The 25,255-nt window shown below is 44.6% G+C and overlaps 1 protein-coding gene and 1 long non-coding RNA gene across 4 annotated transcripts in view; one reads left to right on the top strand and one right to left on the bottom strand.

Annotated features, from left to right (window-relative positions):
• The window catches only part of LOC128689060 (uncharacterized), a 150,691-nt gene extending 136,965 nt beyond the window's left edge, over window positions 1-13,726 (top strand). The window contains exons 3-4 of the long non-coding RNA XR_011392249.1: window positions 12,535-12,697; window positions 13,218-13,726. This is a non-coding gene — a long non-coding RNA (uncharacterized lncRNA). The remainder of the gene's footprint in view (window positions 1-12,534; window positions 12,698-13,217) is intronic.
• The window catches only part of LOC128689061 (max-interacting protein 1-like), a 1,113,127-nt gene that overhangs the window by 103,872 nt on the left and 984,000 nt on the right, over window positions 1-25,255 (bottom strand). For all 3 annotated transcript variants that reach the window (XM_070087111.1, XM_070087114.1, XM_070087112.1), the window contains one exon: window positions 13,740-13,854. In XM_070087111.1, the coding sequence (XP_069943212.1) occupies window positions 13,740-13,854 (115 nt within the window). The remainder of the gene's footprint in view (window positions 1-13,739; window positions 13,855-25,255) is intronic.

Genomic DNA, 25,255 nt, shown 5'->3' with positions numbered 1-25,255 from the left:
AAAAAGTTTTAATTAAAGAGAGTAAAAGCAAGGTACTCGGCCCCTTCGTCTAAAAAAGTGATCACCGCCTGTCTTAATAACTCTGAAGCATATGCAGGAAGATGGTCGCTTACACATGAGTCAGATGAGGTGCAGCAGTTGAAGATAACTCACAGTGGGCGGGGCCCCACTAATGGAAGAAGATCATGCCCAAGAGTTGGTCCAGAGGCATCAATGTAGAAACAAATCGAATTAGACGAAAAACAACGTAACCTAAAATCACCGAGAATGACTTGGTGTAACCCGACCCAACCTGCCCGAGTTCGGCCGAGGATCAACATTCAACAACGGGCAAAAACGTATCTTTCAAATAAAGAAGTGTAATAAACAAGCTCCGGAAATTTTTGTGTATTAAGTTACTCGTAATTTAGCCCCAGAGAAGCCTGGTCCAGAGCCTGGAAGGCAGCACTAGTACCAGGGACGGCAGCACTATTAAAAGGGGTGGCAGCAGCAGTACCTGGGATGACAGTACTATTACCAGGGGGTGGCAGCACCAGTACCAGAGATAGCAACACTAGTACCAGGGATGGCACCACTATTACCTGGGGTGGCAGCACCAGTACCAGGAATGGCAGCACTGGTACCAGGGATGGCAGCACTAGTGCCAGGAATGGCAGCACTGGTACCAGGGATGGCAGCACTAGTGCCAGGAATGGCAGCACTAGTGCCAGGAATGGCAGCACTAGTACCAGGGATGGCAGCACTAGTACCAGGGATGGCAGCAATAGTACCAGGGATGGGTGGGTGTGACAACAGTGCTAGCAGTATGGCCATCACAGCCTCACACACATTTTCCCACTTTTCCTTCACGCCTACAAAAGAAAAACATTGTGTACACCCAGGGGAGAGCAGCTCACCAGAGAGGAGTGTGTCGCAGAGAGGAGAGTGTCTCAGAGGAGTGTCTCTCAGAAAGGAGCGTGTCTCAGAGTGGAGAGGGGCAAGGGAGAGTGGGAAGAAACTTGGGCGCGGCATTGTTAAAGACGGACATGACAGAATCCACATAAGGAAACAATAATTATACAGAAAGAGTGGATGGAGGAAGCAGGGATGAGGGATATATGAGAACAGTGAATAGAAGGGACGAATTGGAGGATATATATCAGATAAAGAATATGAATGAAGAGGATGATTACATGATTAGACCATGTGCTCTAGTGGAAGGGATGGGATGGGCCAATATGGGAAGATGTAGTATGGAGATAGCATGGAATAAGATGAAACGATGCAACAAGAAAGACGGGAAAGAGACGACAGGAAGAAGCTGTAACAAAAAAAGAAGGAGTAGGAGAAAAATATATAGCAAGAGAGAGGGGCGGTGGATATAAAAACAGAGGAGGGATGGTAAAAGCAGTTAAAATAACCGGAATTAGTTAAACATACCATTAATTACTATAAAATCACTCTCCTAAAAGTTCCCAGAGGTCCCTACAGGCATCTTGGTAACTATAAGCCCACAGAAGGGCTAAATACCCACGTCCTGCCGAGGCCTGTATAACTTGCTTTCAGTCTGCAGGGCCCACCGGGCCCCCCACTTCCCGAAGACATGTCTGTGGATATGACCCATAAAATTACTGCAAAATTAAAGTCTACTACAGGAGGAGGGACGGGAGGTGGATAGAACATCCAGGAGGGATGGAAAAGGTACACAGGAACGTACAGAAGAGGGATAAGAAGGAAGGAACATAAGAAGACGGAGCAGAAGTGTAGCCAGATATATGGAAGGAAAAAGTAAAATAAGTAGTAGACGCAGATAAATGTAGGTCTCCAAGCTGGTAGCCGGAGCCTGGCTGACATGTTGTGGAAAACACGAGAGAGAGAGAGAATGGTTGGGATAAGAAGAATTAAAAGAGGTGACAAAAAGAAATTGTTAAATAAAGCTGTCTAACAAGTGAGATTATATATAGGTTGGTGGAGATGGTGAAGTTGGTGATAGACATGGCAGGGGTAGAGAAGGAAGGGTGTAGCGAGGGAGACGAAGAGAAAGATATGTAGAAGAGGCGGAGAGGGAGGAAAGGGCGTGGCACAAGAGGAAGGAGCTTGTCTGGGAGACAAAGGTGGAGGTGTGTTAGTGCTGGAGAGTGAACATACATGGTTATGGTGGTGACGACAAATTGTGGGTGTGGGGGGAGCATAGCGTGGAGTGTAGCTTGAGATGTGGGTGCAGGGGGAGCATAGTATGAGGTAACTTTGAAATGTGGGTGTGGGGAGGCATAGTATGGACTAACTCGAGATGTGGATGTGGGGGAGCACAATGTGGAGTAATTTGAGATGTGGGTGTGAGAGAGCATAGTGTGAACTAACCTGAAATGTGGGTGCAGGGGGAGCATAGTGTGGAGTAAACTGAGATGTGGGTGTGGGGAAGTACGGAGGTAGATACTGAAAGTGTTGACTCATACAGAGTCAGTCAGTCACGTCACTTGTGTTGCTCGACTGTTACATTCGTGTTGTCCCACACAGCCAGTCACTGTCTTCTCTCATCAACTCGGGTACAACTTTTCATAGGTTAAGAAAGACTGACCATTTCCACCACCGTCGATAATAGTAAGTCATATACTTAGAACTACTAATGAATACATATCCCTCATATACCACCACCACCACCATGACTTACCCCCTCACACGCCACCACCACCACTATGACTTACCCCCTCACACACCACCACCACAATGACTTACCCCCTCACACACCACCACCACCAGGACTTACCCCCTCACACACCACCACCACCACCATGACTTACCCCCTCACACGCCACCACCACCACTATGACTTACCCCCTCACACACCACCACCACAATGACTTACCCCCTCACACACCACCACCACAATGACTTACCCCCTCACACACCACCACCACAAAGATTTACCCCCTCAAACACCACCACCACCATGACTTACCCCCTCACACGCCACCACCACAATAACTTACCCCCTCACACACCACCACCACCATGACTTACCCCCCTCACACACCACCACCACAATGACTTACCCCCTCACACACCACCACCACAAAGATTTACCCCCTCAAACACCACCACCACCATGACTTACCCCCTCACACGCCACCACCACAATCACTTACCCCCTCACACACCACCACCACCATGACTTACCCCCCTCACACACCACCACCACAATGACTTACCCCCTCACACACCACAACCACCATGACTTATCCCCGTTACACACCACCACCACAATGACTTACCCCCTCACACACAAACATGACTTACCCCCTTACATACCACCACCACAATGACTTACCCCCTCAAACACCACCACCACCACCATGACTTACCCCCTCACACGCCACCACCACAATGACTTATCCCCTCAAACACCACCACCACCATGACTTACCCCCTCACACGCCACCACCACAATGACTTACCCCCTCACACGCCACCACCACAATGACTTACCCCCTCACACGCCACCACCACAATGACTTACCCCCTCACACACCACCACCACAATGACTTACCCCCTCACACGCCACCACCACAATGACTTACCCCCTCACACGCCACCACCACAATGACTTACCCCCTCACACGCCACCACCACAATGACTTACCCCCTCAAACACCACCACCACCATGACTTACCCCCTCACACGCCACCACCACAATGACTTACCCCCTCACACGCCACAACCACAATGACTTACCCCCTCACACGCCACCACCACAATGACTTACCCCCTCACACACCACCACCACCATAACTTACCCCCTCACACACCACCACCACCATGACCTACCCCCCTCACACACCATCACCACCATAACTTACCCCCTCACACACCACCACCACCATGACTTACCCCCTCACACACCATCACCACCATGACCTACCCCCTCACACACCATCACCACCATGACCTACCCCCTCACACACCATCACCACCATGACCTACCCCCTTACACACCACCACCACCATGATTTATCCCATCACACACGACCACCACGATTTACCCCCTCACACACCACGACCACCATGACTTACCCCCTCACACACCACGACCACCATGACTTACCCCCTCACACACCACCACCACCATGACTTACCCCCTCACACACCATAACCACCATGACTCACCCCCTCACACACCATAACCACCATGACTCACTCCCTCACACACCATAACCACAATGACTCACTCCCTCACACACCACAACCACCATGACTCACTCCCTCACACCATAACCACCATGAGTCACTCCCTTAACCACCATGACTCACTCCCTTAAACACCTTAACCACCATGACTCACTCCCTTACACACCTTAACCACCATGACTCACTCCCTCTAACACCATAACTACCATGACTCACTCCCTTACACACCTTAACCACCATGACTCACTCCCTTACACACCTTAACCACCATGACTCACTCCCTTACACACCTTAACCACCATGACTCACTCCCTTACACACCTTAACCACCATGACTCACTCCCTTACGCACCTTAACCACCATGACTCACTCCCTTACACACCTTAACCACCATGACTCACTCCCTTACGCACCTTAACCACCATGACTCACTCCCTCACACACCTTAACCATTGCATTAAATATGAAGAATTCATTCCAACACAGTCAAGTTGTGGTGAGTGTGTGGTGTACCATGGTACACTGGGTGGTGAGTGTGTGGTGTACCATGGTACACTGGATGGTGAGTGTGTGGTGTACCATGGTACACTGGGTGGTGAGTGTGTGGTGTACCATGGTACACTGGGTGGTGAATGTGTGGTGTACCATGGTACACTGGGTGGTGAGTGTGTGGTGTACCATGGTACACTGGGTGGTGAGTGTGTGGTGTACCATGGTACACTGGGTGGTGAGTGTGTGGTGTACCATGGTACACTGGGTGGTGAGTGTGTGGTGTACCATGGTACACTGGGTGGTGAGTGTGTGGTGTACCATGGTACACTGGGTGGTGAGTGTGTGGTGTACCATGGTACACTGGATGGTGAGTGTGTGGTGTACCATGGTACACTGGGTGGTGAGTGTGTGGTGTACCATGGTACACTGGGTGGTGAGTGTGTGGTGTACCATGGTACACTGGGTGGTGTGTGGTGTACCATGGTACACTGGGTGGTGAGTGTGTGGTGTACCATGGTACACTTTACGGTGAGTGTGTGGTGTACCATGGTACACTGGGTGGTGTGTGGTGTACCATGGTACACTGGATGGTGAGTGTGTGGTGTACCATGGTACACTGGGTGGTGAGTGTGTGGTGTACCATGGTACACTGGATGGTGAGTGTGTGGTGTACCATGGTACACTGGATGGTGAGTGTGTGGTGTACCAAGGTACACTGGGTGGTGAGTGTGTGGTGTACCATGGTACACTGGGTGGTGAGTGTGTGGTGTACCATGGTACACTGGGTGGTGTGTGGTGTACCATGGTACACTGGGTGGTGAGTGTGTACACCATGGTACACTGGGTGGTGAGTGTGTACACCATGGTACACTGGATGGTGTGTGGTGAACCATGGTACACTGGGTGGTGTGTGGTGAACCATGGTACACTGGGTGGTGAGTGTGTGGTGTACCATGGTACACTGGATGGTGAGTGTGTGGTGTACCATGGTACACTGGATGGTGAGTGTGTGGTGTACCATGGTACACTGGATGGTGAGTGTGTGGTGTACCATGGTACACTGGGTGGTGAGTGTGTGGTGTACCATGGTACACTGGGTGGTGAGTGTGTGGTGTACCATGGTACACTGGGTGGTGAGTGTGTGGTGTACCATGGTACACTGGGTGGTGAGTGTGTGGTGTGCCATGGTACACTGGATGGTGAGTGTGTGGTGTACCATGGTACACTGGATGGTGTGTGGTATACCATGGTACACTGGATGGTGAGTGTGTGGTGTACCATGGTACACTGGATGGTGAGTGTGTGGTGTACCATGGTACACTGGATGGTGAGTGTGTGGTGTACCATGGTACACTGGGTGGTGAGTGTGTGGTGTACCATGGTACACTGGGTGGTGAATGTGTACACCATGGTACACTGGATAGTGAGTGTGTGGTGAACCATGGTACACTGGGTGGTGAATGTGTGGTGTACCATGGTACTCTGGATGGTGTGTGGTGTACCATGGTACACTAGGTGGTGTGTGGGGTACCATGGTACACTGGATGGTGAGTGTGTGGTTTACCATGATACACTGGGTGGTGAGTGTGTGGTGTACCATGGTACACTGGGTGGTGAGTGTGTGGTGTACCATGGTACACTGGGTGGTGAGTGTGTGGTGTACCATGGTACACTGGGTGGTGAGTGTGTGGTGTACCACGGTACACTGGGTGGTGTGTGGTGTACCACGGTACACTGGGTGGTGAGTGTGTGGTGTACCACGGTACACTGGATAGTGAGTGTGTGGTGTACCACGGTACACTGGATAGTGAGTGTGTGGTGTACCACGGTACACTGGGTGGTGAGTGTGTGGTGTACCACGGTACACTGGGTGGTGAGTGTGTGGTGTACCACGGTACACTGGGTGGTGAGTGTGTGGTGTACCACGGTACACTGGGTGGTGAGTGTGTGGTGTACCACGGTACACTGGGTGGTGAGTGTGTGGTGTACCACGGTACACTGGATGGTGAGTGTGTGGTATACCACGGTACACTGGATGGTGAGTGTGTGGTGTACCACGGTACACTGGATGGTGAGTGTGTGGTGTACCATGGTACACTGGATGGTGAGTGTGTGGTGTACCATGGTACACTGGATGGTGAGTGTGTGGTGTACCATGGTACACTGGATGGTGAGTGTGTGGTGTACCATGGTACACTGGGTGGTGAGTGTGTGGTGTACCATGGTACACTGGATGGTGAGTGTGTGGTGTACCATGGTACACTGGATGGTGAGTGTGTGGTGTACCATGGTACACTGGATGGTGAGTGTGTGGTGTACCATGGTACACTGGATGGTGAGTGTGTGGTGTACCATGGTACACTGGATGGTGAGTGTGTGGTGTACCATGGTACACTGGATGGTGAGTGTGTGGTGTACCATGGTACACTGGATGGTGAGTGTGTGGTGTACCATGGTACACTGGATGGTGAGTGTGTGGTGTACCATGGTACACTGGATGGTGAGTGTGTGGTGTACCATGGTACACTGGATGGTGAGTGTGTGGTGTACCATGGTACACTGGATGGTGAGTGTGTGGTGTACCATGGTACACTGGATGGTGAGTCACGGACCGTGAGACAACACAGGGAGAGTGGTGTCTGCACTACACTGAGGTAGGTAGGTGTAATTTTTGTCAGGAAACATGACAAGTGTTTCCTGACGCGGAGCTTTTGGTCATCTGACCGAGGACTTCCCCTGGCTTACCCGTCCACCTCTTTAAAAACCATGGTTATGATTATAACCATTACTACTGGTTATATAGTTACCACATTCACTTTCTTCTCTCTCTCTCTCTTGTACACACACACACACACACACACACACACACACACATACAAACACACACACACTCACACTCACACACACACACACACACACACACACATACAAACACACACAAACACATGCGTGCACACCCCAGGCCAAGTCTCCACCGACAAGCGTCTTTGACAACTGGTAACTAACAGAGGAAAGAAAAATATCAGAGATAGCTTTCGGGGGCAGCTGAAAGAAATGAAGACATAAGAGAAGTGAAGGGAGAAAGAGGTGAATGACATGCTGGGAGAGGTATGAGCCACAAGACCATGACGCAGTAAGCACCATGAGAACAAGGAGGTCTGCGAGAAATAAAGTGATTCCACTGAAGACGGTATTCGGAAAAAAATATAGAAATATACAGGATAACAAGACAACTAGTCCATACCACGGGTGGGGATTGAACTCGTGGCGAGTGAGTCGTAAAACTCCAGGCCAGTGCGTGGTATGGTTTGTTTACAATCATGTCATTACGATTTCGTGAGCCAACAAGACAATTGTCCGACACCTGGAAAACTGTAACTATAATCCCAACACAGAAGAATATAAATAGAAAGGAGACACTAGATTATAGTCCAAATTAACCGACTAGCATTCTGACTAAAGTTCTAGAGAAAAATAAGGGAGAGTAAAACATGTAGAGAGAAATAGATACGTTTCTTTCTAAATGCTCACCAACACGGACTCAGAGGTTAATCTCTCTCGCAAATCTCCGAAAGTTTTATGAAAAAGTGGCGGAAATAAAATGGAAGAGAAAGAAGGATGGGTAGACTATCTCGACCGCAAGAAAACATCTGACACAGTACCAGGCAGGAGGATATTAAACAAATATTAAGACCAGTCTGGAGAAACAGGGAAGGTGCTCAAAACTGTTACATGAATATCTGGCAAATATAAAAGAGAACTCTGTGCAGCTTTAAATGCAAGTCGGGGCAGCCTAGCATGGGTCAATAGGCCTACTGTACATTTCCTGTCATTCTTATGTTCATATATGAAAGGAGGGTTCAATATTGGGTTAGACGTGGGCGATACAGAGGTCTCCCTAGGATCAGACCTTTGATCCCAGCTGTTCCTGATATACATAAATGATTTGTCAAAGGATGTTAAATCCTCTATATCACTTCGTTGACAATGCGAGAGTAATGAGACAGATCCAAGCTAGAGAAGACACGGGTGGATTCCAACATGTCGTAAATAGACTCCAGAAATTGTCACGATTGTAGCTAACTGAATTTGAGCCATTAAAGTGCAATAAGGATACGAGAGTGAGAAAACCGAAAAAGAAATATCACTTGGGAGCAGTGGCACTGCAGACAATGCAAAGGAAGGAAGATCTGGATATAAGCAATGCACCCAGCACATCACCAAAAGTACATCTACCTGGAAGATTAACACTTTGTTTATACTTAAATATTCAGAGCCAGCATTGAGCCCACACCTAATTAAATGTATGAAGAAACGAAAGAAGACTAGTACCGGAAATGGACTACGAGGAGACATATAAAGAACCCGACCAACACTAAAATAAAGGAGCACAAGGGAAATATGATCACGACATGCAAAATACTCAGGTTGATTAGACTGATGAGCAAAGACCGATATATGTGGTGAGGGAGCCAGAATGTTGTGCAGTTAAACAAGCAGATGAGACAGGAAAGTTAGGAGGTAGGTTTTAAGACTGTCACTAACTGAAACGCACTACGGGTCAAACTACACAGTTTCAAGACAAGATACGATCGGGGCCTTTGAGACTAGGAATAAAGAAAACCGGTCGATGAGAGTTAAGAGGCGGGGGCCAGGAGCTATAATTCTGCCCAGTAGACACAAACCTACATATACCTCGCTTGGGCTGCTCTCTTTAAAAGATCTAACCTAACATTTGTCACACCACAACACAAAATCAATACTCTCCGCTATACACAGAAACGACCACTGGATATATTTAGGGATAAATGAAGCCAGAAATATATTATCAGTACAGGTCCACAAGAGCTGGTAAAAAATAACTATTAAACTAAATATTTCATTTCATAACAATTGTGAGAGTTGGACGGTTGTACATTGTTATAAAGATGCTTCCTGAGTCGTTGCTTTAACATGTATACTGTGGCAAACAGGTCCACGAGACCCTGATCCATCACCACCCTCACCAACAATAATTAAACCATTAAGACTTGCTCCTCATATATAACTATATCACGTTCCTGACTTTAGGAGATTAATTATATATATATATATATATATATATATATATATATATATATATATATATATATATATATATATATATATATATATATATATATATATATATATATATATATCCTAAAGTCAGGAACGTGATATAGTTTCATCCAGCCAACAGCACTATCCTTGGTGCTCCTCTTGGGCCCGGTGCCATCGATCTGATCCTAGAAAAAAAAATCTCAGCCCTCAGGACGATGGAAGGCGGGATGAAAGACATCGATACACATGATGCCTTCTACCGTACTCATCAGGTACCTGTCAGTCCCAAAACTTACCTACTTCCTGAGATGCTCCCCAGCCTTCAGCAGTCCGAAACTCAAGGAATGTGACTCTTCTTCAGACCATGCTAGAGTGTGTATTGTATCTTTCCCTAGAAGATGGACAGTGGTTGCAAGCCTCACTTCCAGTCAGGCTTGGGGGGGGGGGGAGGCTGGGAGTACGTAAATCCTCCCCAGATTGCCCTACCAGCTTTCCTATCCTCTTCCAAAGCATCAAATGAGTTTAATAAAACAACTTCTTCCAGACAACCTCAGTGACTCAGCAGGAATACAGGACCCTAGCTACGCCAGTGCCATCACTGAATGGGAGACTCTTGCTGCTCCAGCACCGAAACCTAGTACACCACTGTCCTACAGTCAAGTTGGGATGACCCCCATCGCTGAAAAGGTGCTTGCAAACATGCTTAGGGCTGTAACATCAGACAGGGAAACTGTCCGTCTCCAAGCTGTGAGCGCACCTCACTCCTGGGACTTCCTCGAAAGAGTTCCCATTTCGGCAATGGGAACATGCCTCGACCCTAAGACCCTCCGTATTGCAATGGCTCTGCGCCTTGCTGCCCCAATTCACACGGAATAAATGTGTATTTGTGGCGATGCGCAAGACGACCAATATAAGTTCCAGCACCTCAGCGTGGCCATCCAGAGGGGAAATGCTTGCTGCATACTTGGATCACGTCTGGCTTCGGAGGAGCTGGAGGAAATTCATAAAGTTTGATATATTGTACCAATGTATTTATGTTTGTGTTTTCTGTAAATGTATTCTGTCTATTAATAAAATTTCCCAGAGAATATAAAATATAGGGAGTGGTAGGTATTCTGTCTATTAATAAAATTTCTCATAGAATATAAAATATAGGGGGTGGTAGGAGAAGAAAATATTCAAACAGCTCCGGGGAGAACCTTGATTTTTCCCCGAGGTACGTTTATTGTCTTCTTTGAGGATGAGGGTCCCCAGTCCAGGAAGAAATCCAAATATTCTTCCTTGAAGCCTTTTTATCCACTTCTCCGAGGCTATGGGTCCTACAATTTATACCAGAGGTGGACCCCATCATATATATAAATATAAATATAAATAATATATATATATATATATATATATATATATATATATATATATATATATATATATATATATATATATACATATAAAACTTTTGAATTTGGCTTAAATAGCAACGCTCTTCTTGCCGAATAAGGCAAGCGAAAATTTGTTTATGAAATAATTTCGCAAAAATCATTCTGAACCTAACTAAAAAAATATAATAATGTTGGTAGAATTACCGACAATATGTAAAGTATCGGCTTGACAAAGCTCCTGGAGAGCGAAACGTTGCCACAATAAAATGTCACATTAGTTACACTTGTGTCCTTTTACTTTACATAAAAAATATATTTCATTGTGTTTATTACTAAATTATTGTAAACTTATCTAAGTAGATTTAGATGGATTTAGACTAAATTATAACAAGGTTAAGCAAGTTTTCTAAGGTGCTTTTGGTACAAAATTATTAATTTTTACATTAACACAAATGAGAAAATACTTCTTTAAACGTATAGGAGAAAATTTTAGAATGACTTAAATTTAAATGAGTTTTGTAATTGACCAATTTTACTAATTCTGCACGATATATTTATATTACTGTCAAAACCAAGTTCGAGATGAACAATGCTGTATAGTTCTACCTTGTTGTATCCTGATCGTATTTAACCTGAGTACAGCTTCTCTGTCTTTTTCATAGTTATATCTTTAACGAACAGATTACAGCCAAGAACTGATAATCCGGATGGTCGGTGTCATACTGGTGGTATTTCTTTATGTTTTCTCTTCCCAGAACAATAACACGAAGGTACCCAACAAGCATATGTGAATGTAAATTATCTGGCTTCAAAAAACACACGCATCAGAGTGGTAAAACTTTAGGTCCGAAGCTATGTGTTCTCTGTGGACCCCTGACGTAATTCGTTTAAATCCGTTGAGAGATTACCTGACATTTGAGGCCGAGGGATGAGTCTCCCTAAGGTAGCTAGGTGGCTGACCTCGTCAGGGAGGGGTGACTAGCACAGTGCTGCCAGTCAGGGGAAAGGAGGAAAGGGAAGGGAACATAGTGAGAGAGAAAGGTGTGAAAGGAAGGAAAGGAATGTCAGAAGAGAAAGAGTAAGAAGAATAAGAATTAGTCAGACAGACCTACTTGTGCCATGCCCCTGACTAGTTTACAGAGTTCTTCGACTTTTAGATCTCAATCTGAGGCCAGGCTTCACTGGTGACTGATCAACCAGGCTGTTGCTGCTACCTTTAGTTGTTCCAGAGTGCAGTCATGCTGGCCACGAGTGTGTAAAGAGCTACAGGTGTGTGCGATAAAGGTCACTTATAGATCAGCTACGTTGACACATTACTGTCATTAATAATTACTATCAAAGTGTGCTCAATTAGAGAAAGATATTTTTTAATTACATAAATTATTTTTTATATAAGACAATGTTTATATTTTTACAGATGTGATAGCTACAGGTGTGTGCAGAGCCACAGAGGAAAGGAAAAGCTACAGGTGTGTGCAGAGCCACAGAGGAAAGGAAAAGCTACAGGTGTGTGCAGAGCCACAGAGGAAAGGAAAAGCTACAGGTGTGTGCAGAGCCACAGAGGAAAGGAAAAGCTACAGGTGTGTGGAGAAAGATGCAAGTGTATGGAGAGAGCTACAGGTGTGTGGAGAGAACTACGGGTGTGTGGAGAGAACTACGGGTGCGTGGAGAGCTACATGTGTGGGAAAAGTTATAGGTGTGTGGAGAGAGCTTCAGGTGTGGAGAGAGCTACAGGTGTGTGCAGAGAGCTAAAGGGTGTGGAAAGAGCTATAGACGTATGTGGAGAGAACTACAGGTGTGTGTGGAGAGAACTACAGGTGTGTATGGAGAGAGCTACAGGTGTGTATGGAGAGAACTACAGGTGTGTGGGAAGAGCTTCAGGTGTGTAGGAAGAGCTTCAGGTTTGTGTGTGGAGAAAGCTACAGGTGTGTGGGAAGAGCTACAGGTGTGGGAAGAGCTACAAGGTTAAGAACCAGGTATAAAGGGAGGGAAGGTTGGGTCCTAGAACGTTAAATACTCAAAATAAGGACCAGATTAGCGTCTCAGGTACAGAACCTATCTACTTAACTTACACTGCTAATTAAGCTAATCTTTTCCCAGCTGGGACTGGTGAGCCAGCACGAGACCTCAGTTTAATGACCTAATGTTGGAGAGAGCGGGTCACCGCATCACATAGACCATGGCACGTATAAAATCTTTCGTGTCTTGTACATACTGACTACAGAAGGGTCATAAGGCCTGGAGTCGCCTGAACACTAACGTCAAGAATACTCTGATCCTTAAAATACTGATTAAAAAGTGTATAGTGCAATAAGATCATAGTAAATATGTGATATCACGATATGCAAAACAACCACTGTGAAAAAATAGTGAACTTCCAAGCGCTCTCGTGATTTGTCACATTATCAAGGACCTGTGAATATAATATATTAATTCAAGTCTTTCTTTGTATAGTCCTCTATAATGTCTAATATTATTATTAATTCAAAACTTTCATCAAGAAATGCAGGATGCTGTGAGTTATCCTTCAAGGTGCAGAGAAAGCTTCACTTGGAGACAGGAATCACCAGCAGAGGTATAATGGTTCTCGTAGACCAGACGCTGGAGGAACCACTCACTCACCTTGATGAAGTGCTTGGCCCTGGTGAGGAGACCCAGCGTAGTGTGTCTGGAGCCGTCAGGACCCAGCGGCACCATCTCCTTCAGCGTCTCCAGGCACGTCCGTAGGTGCGCCCGCCTGCACGGGAGGAAACACGTCAACACAGGTTTGTCTCAACACCTGGCAACAATGGCTTATCTCAGTACACGCCAACATTGGCTTATTAAATCAACACTGGAAACAACTGGACCGACACTACTATTTAATAGTTCTTTGAATATTTGTGGCATTACTGTGGTGATACAGAAAGTTGGGGGTAAAAGACACGTATTCAGCGATTAAAAAATTTATTAAGGAAACGTTTCGCCAAAAGTGACTTCTTTAGTCCCCATGAAGAATTCACTCGTGGGTAAACGTTTCCTTAACAAATGTCCTAACACTGCACACGTCTCTATTACCTTTGAACAACCGTGTTGGATTCTATCCCAGGTCTTCCTCAGTAGGTACTACCAACACATCACTGCCACGCCATGTACATACAGTACTGAACGTTTGTGTCTTTTCTTCACCTGACTGAGGAAAACATTCTCCTTGTAAACAACTTTGAGCAACAGCTTTAATGGAGACCAGCACAGCAGACCGACAAAGATGTGTCATGTATTATATTACATATATTAACTGTATTTCTCGTTTCTTTACCTTCTCCAAGTGTCCTGAATGTGTATGATACGAAAGTATACACATACGAGAGTATACACATACGAGAGTATACACATACGAGAGTATACACATACGAGAGTATACACATACGAGAGTATACACATACGAGAGGTAACAAGAGAAAACCACGAATGACAAGTGTGAAGATTATTTGAAGGTAACGTAAGTACTTCAGATTAAGACAAACCCACAGTGATACATTAGGTTACAAACAGAGGAACTCACAACACTGGCAAGTACACAGGGTTCTGGATCCAGTCAGCATCCACCCAATCTTACAGTTAATCAACGCAGGATAACAAGAAAATCAGCGTGGTTTATTTCCACTGGGGGATGGGGTGGGGGGGTCCTCGGACCTTACTCGCAAAGATGCCACTCACAACAGTCGCCTAACACCCAGGTACCTACTTACTTGTTCATCTAGTAACTAGATGAACAAGGACAATAGGTGTAAGGAAATATGGCTAACGTCTACATCTGCCCTAGACTCCCGTTAATCAATATATTAATACTCCCGTTAATCAATATATTAATACTCCCGTTAATCAATATATCAATACTCCCGTTAATAAAATATCATTACTACTGTTAATAAAATACCGGTACTCCCGTTAATCAATAAAATATCAATACTCCCGTTAATCAATAAAATATCAATACTCCCGTTAATCAATAAAATATCAATACTCCCGTTAATCAATTAAGAGAAAAATGTAATTCGCAGGATTGAGTAAATTAATTGCAGTCAAGAAGGAGGTAAACACCAGAAAAGCGAGATCTACACTCGCCCTTCTTCCCAGGTAGTACAAGGGTTATTATTTAGTCCCTGAGCGCGCGGTGAAAGATTTTGTGAAGCTGGGCAGGAAAAGTACTTTCAGAATGAACAATAGATCACAGTTGTTACGGTGGTGCAGTAACTGTGACGGCGGTACAGTAACTGTGACGGTAGTACAGTAACTGTGACGGTAGTACAGTAACTGTGACGGTAGTACAGTAACTGTGACGGCTGTACAGTAACTGTGACGGTAGTACAGTAACTATGACGGTAGTACAGTAACTGTGACGGCGGTACAGTAACTGTGACGGTAGTACAGTAACTATGACGGTAGTACAGTAACTGTGACGGCGGTACAGTAACTGTGACGGTAGTACAATAACTGTTGTGACGTTAGTACAGTAATTGTGTTGTGGCGGTTGTACAGTAACTGTGACGGACGTACAGTAACTGTGACGGACGTACAGTAACTGTTGTAACGGTGGTACAGTAACTGTACTGTGACAGTGGTACAGTAACTGTACTGTGACGGTTGTACAGTAACTTGTGACGGACGTACACCAATTGTGTTGTGACGGTGGTACAGTAACTGTGTTGTAACGGTGGTACAGTAATTGTGTTGTGACGGTTGTATAGTAACTGTTGTGACGGACGTACAGTAACTGTGTTGTGACGGTGGTAGATGCAAACAAGAATCTTGGGGAAGGAGAGATTACGACACAGCTACTGCCTCACCACGAGTTCCCACGGGTCCCCACGGGTCCCCACGGGTCCCCACGGGTCCCCACGGGTCCCCACGGGAACCTTAACCCTGGGACTGCGACCCTGACTGCTACAGACGAGGACTAATCAGCCAATCAGTACAACCACTCAGCTTGCAAACGAACCATCACTTACAGGCTATTAGTTCACCTAGGTTCACAAACATGGTAGTGAACAGTGATGCAGGAGTCACTGTGGTAGTGAACAGTGATGCAGGAGTCACTGTGGTAGTGAACAGTGATGCAGGCGTCACTGAGGTTCACACACGTGGTAGTGAACAGTGATGCAGGCGTCACTGAGGTTCACACACGTGGTAGTGAACAGTGATGCAGGCGTCACTGAGGTTCACACACGTGGTAGTGAACAGTGATGCAGGCGTCACTGAGGTTCACACACGTGGTAGTGAACAGTGATGCAGGCGTCACTGAGGTTCACACACGTGGTAGTGAACAGTGATGCAGGTGTCACTGAGGTTCACAAACATGGTAGTGAATAGTGATGCAGGAGTCACTGTGGTAGTGAATAGTGATGCAGGAGTCACTGTGGTAGTGAATAGTGATGCAGGAGTCACTGTGGTAGTGAACAGTGATGCAGGAGTCACTGAGGTTCACACACGTGGTAGCGAACAGCGATGCAGGAGTCACTGTGGTTGTGAACAGTGATGCAGGCGTCACTGAGGTTCACACACGTGGTAGTGAACAGTGATGGAAGTGTCACAGGTTCACACACCTGGTTGACGCCCACATCAACTTCCTCACTACCACAACACTACACCTGCTTCCGTTAAAACATCTATTCTTATGCGTGACGGGTTCTCGATCCAAGTAATTTAACTTCTCCTTCCCTGGATCGAAACTAATTACCCCACTATTTCCCTAACACAAATTCCTCGGACTTACCAAGTTTTTCTCACTATCCTTACTAGTTAGCAACCTAACCCGTAGTCATTCTTCATCCTCATGGTGATCGTTCCAACCTCCCTCACCATTACCATTGTTCCCATCACTACTAGCTTGTGCACCATCAGTTGTAGTGCACCCTTCCGGTTGCTGGTACCCTCCCCTCCTTCACAAACTTCTTTCCTTACTCCCTCCCTGCCCAATATTCCATCACTTCTCGCTATTCAGTTACATATTTTCCTCGCTCTCCCATTACCTGTTCTGCTCTACCATTACCTCTAATCCCCGCTCTCTCATTACCTCTTGTCCCCGCTCTCCCATTACCTCTTGTCCCCGCTCTCCCATTACCTCTTGTCCCCGCTCTCCCATTACCTCTTGTCCCCGCTCTCCCATTACCTCTTGTCCCCGCTCTCCCATTACCTCTTGTCCCCGCTCTCCCATTGCCTCTTGTCCCCGCTCTCCCATTACCTCTTGTCCCCGCTCTCCCATTACCTCTTGTCCCCGCTCTCCCATTACCTCTTGTCCCCGCTCTCCCATTACCTCTTGTCCCCGCTCTCCCATTACCTCTTCTCCCCGCTCTCCCATTACCTCTTCTCCCCGCTCTCCCATTACCTCTTCTCCCCGCTCTCCCATTACCTCCTCTTCCCGCTCTTCCATTATCATTTCTTCCAACTTCTCGCAGCTTCACCGCCAGTGATTCACACTAGCTTTCTTGCACTCTGCTAGTCTCGCCTCAGCTCTTCCCTGCAGGTGCTGGGTCCTTCACGTGGGGAAGCCTCGAGGACCTCATGACTGAAATATTCAGGCTGCCTCAGCCCTCCCTACCCAAGCTGACGCCATATATTATATATTTGTTCCTCCTGCAAGGATCTTGTCCAAGATATATGACCTATAGTGTCGTATTTATAGGCAAACTTGCTGAGCTCACACGAACACACACACACTCTCCACAACCTAACTTTTCCTACCTCAATTTTATTAAAAATATTCCTCAATCTATCTTTCTTGGTGAGAGGCATTTCCAACCATCCCCTCCCATCCCCACAATAATCCTCCCTCCCTCCCTCCCTCACAGCCCCTTCTTCCCTCTCATGTAAAGAACAGGTCAGCAGCATACTGCTGTTTCTAATTTTGATTAATAAAAAAGTCTTATGCTACCTAGTTCCAGCTATGATGCTTAGTGCCACTACCTATTGCCACTCCTCTCTAACAGCACCTCTGATGCCTGGTGGCACTGACGTGGTGGAGGGCCTACACTAGCATCATGCAGCACTCGGCTCCACTACCTCACATCCCACGCCATACATTGTATGACATTTACTTCGCCGCATACACTTACACGTCAACTTCTGCCTCACATACAATAATCTGCGTATAACTTCACTCACCCATGAAACTCACTCCCAGGTGGTGTGGGACTTATATATATATATATATATATATATATATATATATATATATATATATATATATATATATATATATATATATATATATATATATATATGCAAGACAATCCATGGGGGTGGAAATCTTTAGCTCAAGTACTTTCGCACTTCTCAGTGCATCATCAGGAGCTATGCAGTTTTGCAAGGCAACAATAGAAGGAGGGGAATCTTTTCTCAGATTAGCTAAGTGCGGGTGTCACTGGCCGCAGCCTCTCAAAATGTGGGCAATGGTTGGTGCCAACCCCAAGCCGCCACCATCCCCCTACTCGCCATATGGGATAGGAGGGGTTTTGAGATTCAGTTATGAAATTAGAAGATATAACAGCCAGCCCCAAGCTTTTTCTAGCAGCTTAGAACAGGTCATGTGACTTGAGAAAATACTTTTCTCATTGGATACTGTATATACATGGATTGTTATTATGCTGTGTAACCTTTTTAATCAATAACAGAAAGTAATAGAATGTGCTCTTTGTCCGTTTAAATGTCCTCCTCTGGGGTACTGGAGTGTTCCCAGGGGTACTCAGAAGTCTCTCTTCCTAAATATTGTCTATTATCCTTCTCGGTGTCGGTTAATGTGACTTATTTGGGAATGTTCTATACCATTTAGATAATATTTTAGTGATCCAAATTTCTACTTCTAATACCCTTTAACCCCTTTCCTATGTTATCCCGTAATCTTATGTCATTGTAAGGTACAGTAATAGCTAAACTGGCGTAACATGTAGTTTTGGTGCGTAGACACAGGTTGAGTGTCACCAAACCATCATGAGACAACGTGGCATAATGAGCAATCCTGTGATTTTGTATAGCATTGTTGTTTAAGATTGTGTACAACAGACTCTACTAAACAGCTATATAAACCTTGCTTTCAAAAACCAGGAACTTTGAAACAAAGGCTGATTAAAAGCACACCCTCCAACAAAGTTGGTGGGGTTTACAAGGTCCCATATACTCAGTGTCCTCTCCCATATATTGGTCAAACAGGTAAATTTCTGGAAACCAGAATAGCCCAATACAAATACTCAGTCAGGACAGGGCAGGAGTCGAATGCTATCTTTAACCACGTTAGTGGAGTGAGATACTGCCCAGATTACTGTACCAAACAGTTCTGTCATAGAAAGAAACATAATTGAATCTTCTCTATTGAAACATGAAAGGAATACAGTATATAATTCAAATTAGGGCACGGAGGAATAACATCTTGTAGGAATGAGGAAGAGCCAGCTGTGAGTGTGGGGGAAATTCATGAGGCAGCGGGTAGAATGAAAGGGGGTAAGGCAGCTGGGATTGATGGGATAAAGATAGAAATGTTAAAAAGCAGGCGGGGATATGTTTTGGAGACTTTGATGCTATTATTTAATAAATGTATGGATGAGGGTAAGGTACCTAGGGATTGGCAGAGAGCATGCATAGTTCCTTTGTATAAAGGCAAAGGGGACAAAAGACAGTGCAAAAATTATAGGGAAATAAGTCTATTGAGTATACCTGGTAAAGTGTATGGTAGAGTTGTTATTGAAAGAATTAAGAGTAAGACGGATAGTAGGATAACAGATGAACAAGGAGGCTTTATGAAAGGTAGGGGGTGTGTGGACCAGGTGTTGACAGTTGTGAACATTATTTAGATAAGGCTAAAGAGGTTTTTTGGCATTTATGGATTTGGAAAAGGCGTATGACAGGGTGGATATGGGGGCAATGTGGCAGATGTTGTAGGTGTATGGTATAGGAGGTAGGTTACTAAAAGCAGTGAAGAGTTTTTACGAGGATAGTGAGGCTCTGGTTAGAGTATGTAGGAAAGAGGGAGATTATTTCTCAGTAAAAGTAGGCCTTAGACAAATATGTGTGATGTTACCGTGGTTGTTCAATATATTTATACATGGGGTTGTAAGAGACATGACTGCGAGGGTCTTGGCAAGAGGTGTGTGGTTAAAAGATAAAGAATCAAAAACAAAGTGGGAGTTGTCACAGTTGCTTTTTGCTAATGACACGGTGCTTTTGGGAGATTCTGAAGAGAAGCTGCAGAGGTTGGTGGATGAATTTGGTCGAGTATGTAAAATAAAAAAAAATAAAAGTGAATATAGGAAAGAGTAAGGTTTTGAGGATAACAAAAAGATTAAGTGACGAAAGATTGGATACCAGATTGGAGAGAAAGAGTATAGAGGAGGTGAATGTATTTAGATATTTGGGAGTGGTCGTGTCAGCAGATAGGTCTATGAAAGATGAGGTGAATCATAGAACTGATGAGGGGAAAAGGGTGAGAGGTGCACTTAGGAGTCTGTGGAGACAAAGAACTTTGTCCTTGTAAGCTCTTATATGGGTGTGAAGCATGGGTGATGAATGTTGCAGCGAGGAGAAGGCTGGAGGCGGTGGAGATGTTATGTCTGAGGGCAATGTGTGATGTGAATATAATGCAGAGAATTCATAGTTTGAAAGTTAGGAAGAGGTGTGGGATTGCCAAAACTGTTGTCCAGAGGGCTGAGGAAGGGTTGTTGAGGTAGTTCGGACATGTAGAGAGAATGGAGCGAAACAGAATGACTTCGAGAGTGTATAAATCTGTAGTGGAGGGAAGACGGGATAGGGGTCGGCCTAGGAAAGGGTGGAGGGAAGGGGTAAAGGAGGTTTTGTGTGAGAGGGGCTTGGACTTCCAGCAAGCATGCGTGAGCGTGTTTGATAGGAGTGAATGGAGACAAATGGTTTTTAGAACATAAGATCATAAGAAAGGAGGAACACTGCAGCAGGCCTGTTGGCCCACACTAGGCAGGTCCCCCACAATTCATCCCACCAACAAGCATTTGACCAACCCAACCCTCAATGCCACCCAAGAAACAAGCTCTGATGTGCAAGTCCCACTCAAATCCAACCCTTCCCACTCATGTACTTATCCAACCTAAATTTGAAACTACCCAAAGTCCTAGCCTCAATAACCCAACTAGGTAGACTGTTCCTCTCATCAACTACCCTATTTCCAAACCAATACTTTCCTATGTCCTTTCTAAATCTAAACTTATCTAATTTAAATCCATTACTGCGGGTTCTCTCTTGGAGAGATATCCTCAAGTCCTTGTTAATATCCCCTTTATTAATACCTATCTTCCACTTATACACTTCGATCAGGTCTCCCCTCATTCTTCGTCTAACAAGTGAATGTAACTTAAGAGTCTTCAATCTTTCTTCATAAGGAAGATTTCTAATGCTATGTATTAATTTAGTCATCCTACGCTGAATGTTTTCTAACGAATTTATGTCCATTCTGTAATAAGGAGACCAGAATTGAGCTGCATAATCTAGGTGAGGCCTTACTAATGATGTATAAAGCTGCAGTATGACCTCTGGACTTCTGTTGCTTACACTTCTTGATATAAATCCCAGTAATCTATTTGCCTTATTACGTACGCTTAGGCATTGCTGTCTTGGTTTAAGGTTGCTGCTTACCATAACCCCCAAGTCCTTTTCGCAATCTGTATGGCTAAGTTCTACATTATTTAACTTATAAGTGCTAGGGTTATGGACACTCCTGAGCTTCAGAACCTTGCATTTATCTACACTGAACTGCATCTGCTACTTTTCTGACCAAGAGTAGAGTTTGTCTAAATCCTCCTGAAGTTCCCTAACATCTACGTTTGAATCAATTATCCTACCTATCTTCGTGTCATCGGCGAATTTGCTCATATCACTAGTAATTCCTTCATCAAGATCATTGATATATATTATAAACAACAACGGGCCCAAGACTGATCCCTGTGGAACGCCACTTGTTACTGATCCCCACTCGGATTTAACCCCATTTATGGACACTCTTTGCTTCCTGTCTGTGAGCCATGATTCGATCCACGAGAGCACCCTTCCCCCAATGCCATGAGCTGCTACTTTCTTCAACAGTCTTTGGTGCGGAACTATCAAATGCCTTACTAAAATCTAAGTAAATAATATAAAATTCTTTATCGTGGTCAACAGCCTCAAAACCTTTACTGAAGAAAGTTAATAAATTAATTAGACAAGACCGGCCTCTTGTGAATCCATGCTGAGTATCATTAATCAAGCTATGCTTATCGAGATGGCTTATAATCTCAGCTATAATTGACTCTAGTAATTTGCCTACAATTGAAGTAAGGCTTATTGGGCGGTAATTTGATGGTAACGACTTGTCCCCTGTTTTAAAAATAGGAATTACATTAGCCATCTTCCACATATCAGACACTACACCTGTTTGAAGAGATAAATTAAAAATATTAGTTAATGGTTCACAGACTTCCATTTTGCATTCCTTTAGAACCCTTGAAAAAACCTCATCAGGACCCGGTGACTTATTTTGCTTCAGTCGGTCTATCTGCTTCACAACCATTTCACTAGTGACTGTGATGTTACATAATTTATCTTCTTCTGATCCACTATAAAAATTAATTACTGGAATATTATTAGTGTCTTCCTGTGTAAAAACCGAGAGAAAATAATTATTTAAAATCGAGCACATTTCATTCTCTTTGTCAGTAAGATGCCCATAGTTATTTTTAAGGCGACCTATCTTATCTCTGACTTTTGTTCTATAGACCTGGAAAAAACTTTTTGGGTTAGTTTTAGAATCCCTAGCAACTTTAATTTCATAGTCCCTTTTAGCTTTTCTTATCCCCTTTTTAATGTCCCTCTTAAGGTCAATATACTGATTCATAAGATGACCCTCGCCTCTTTTGATACGCCTATAAATTCCTTTCTTATGCCCTAGTAGATATTTCAGCCTATTATTCATCCATTTTGGGTCATTTCTATTTGATCTAATTTCCTTGTAAGGGATAAACGTTCTTTGAGCAGCATGTATTGTGCTCAGAAAACTGTCATATTGATAGCTCTCTTCGTTACCCCAGTCAACAGATGATAAGTGTTCTCTAAGCCCATCGTAATCTGCTAAGCGAAAATCTGGGACTGTTACTGAGTTATCCCTACTATCATACTTCCATTCAATTCTAAATGTAATTGATTTGTGGTCGCTAGCACCCAGTTCCTCTGAAACTTCTAAATTATTAACAAGGGATTCATTGTTTGCCAGAACTAAGTCAAGCAGGTTATTACCCCTTGTAGGTTCTGTCACAAACTGCTTCAAAAAACAATCCTGAACTACTTCTAAGAAGTCGTATGATTCTAAATTCCCAGTCAAGAAATTCCAATCAATATGACTAAAGTTAAAGTCTCCTAGAATTACTACATTATCGTGCCTTGTGGCCCTAACAATTTCCTCCCATAGTAGTCTCCCCTGGTCCCTATCTAAATTTGGGGGACGGTATATCACACCTAAAATTAATTTTTCATGCCCCTCTGAAAATTCTATCCAAACAGACTCTGTATGTGTTACTTCAGACTTAATACCCGTTTTTATGCAACAGTTCAAACGATCTCGGACATACAATGCCACGCCATCCCCCTTCCCGATACATCTATCTACTTGGAACAATTTAAAACCCTGAATGTGACATTCTGCAGGCATGTCCCGACTTTTTGAATTAAACCACGTCTCAGTAATGGCAAATATATCTATGTTACCTGCACTAGCAACTAGTCTCAACTCGTCCATCTTATTCCTAGCACTGCGACTATTTGTGTAATAAATATTTAAAGACCCTCCTCTCTCTCTATCCTTCCTGCTCCTTTCTGTTATTCCACTAAACCTATTACTGTCCTTGTCAATTAGTGCCACTGGCTTTCCAATATCCACCTCATTTTGCCTATTACTAGTTCTCCTAGTACTCATATTACTACCCTGCGACTTCACAGTTTTCCTGCCAAAACCCATACCACTAACTATTCCTAGTTTAAAGACCTAACAGCTCCCTCCACTGCGTTGGCCAGTGCTCCCACCCCACACCTAGATAAGTGAACCCCGTCCCTGGCATACATGTCATTTCTGCCATAGAAGAGGTCCCAGTTGTCAATGAATGTTACCGCATTTTCCTTACAGTATTTGTCCAGCCAGCAATTGACACCAATTGCTCTGGACAACCATTCATTTCCAACTCCTCTCCTTGGCAAAATGCCACATATGACAGGTTTCCCACCCTTCCTCCTAATTATCTCTATTGCTGACCTATACCTGCTAATCAGGTCCTCACTCCTACGTCTGCCAACATCGTTGCCTCCAGCACTGAGACAGATAATAGGATTGCTCCCATTACCTCTCATGATGTCATCCAGACGGCTAACAATATCCTTCATCCCAGTCCCAGGAAAACACACACTCTGCCTCCTACTCCTATCCTTCAAGCAGAATGCCATATCCATGTACCTAATCTGGCTGTTGGAGTGTGAGCAAAGTAACATTTATGAAGGGATTCAGGGAAACCGGCAGGCCGGACTTGAGTCCTGGAGATGGGAAGTACAGTGCCTGCACTCTGAAGGAGGGGTGTTAATGTTGCAGTTTAAAAACTGTAGCGTAAAGCACCCTACTGGCAAGACAGTGATGGAGTGAATGATGGTGAATGTTTTTCTTTTTTTGGCCACCCTGCCTTGGTGGGAATCGACCGATGTGTTAATAAAATAAATAAAATAATTCAAATTAGGGGTTATACAAGCTCGATAGCTGTTTAGTAGAGTATATTGTACACAATCTTAAACAACAATGCTATACAAAATCACAAGATTGTTCATTTCAGTTGATCTCATGAGGGATTGGTGCCACCCGACCTGTGTTTATGCACCAAAACTTCATACTACGAACGAACGAACGAACGAAAGTTCAGGTAAGATCCCAAATGGGATGAGCGGGGAAGACGGGACAGACGAAGAATAGTGCTGGAGGGGAGTGTTCTTAGTCGTAGAAAATGAGCCAGGGCTTAACCCAGCAGCGAAGGCGATCGTGGGACAGATATTGAGAAGAGAAATTCAGGCTCTTCTGTTAGGACACCAGTGGGGTGTCATCACTTCACATTGGACAACTTGTCCAATACCCATGC

This window comes from Cherax quadricarinatus, chromosome 21 (assembly GCF_038502225.1).
Source record: "Cherax quadricarinatus isolate ZL_2023a chromosome 21, ASM3850222v1, whole genome shotgun sequence".
NCBI lineage: Eukaryota > Metazoa > Arthropoda > Malacostraca > Decapoda > Parastacidae > Cherax > Cherax quadricarinatus.
Note: the sequence above shows the minus strand (reverse complement) of the source record. Positions and strands in the feature narration are given on the sequence as shown.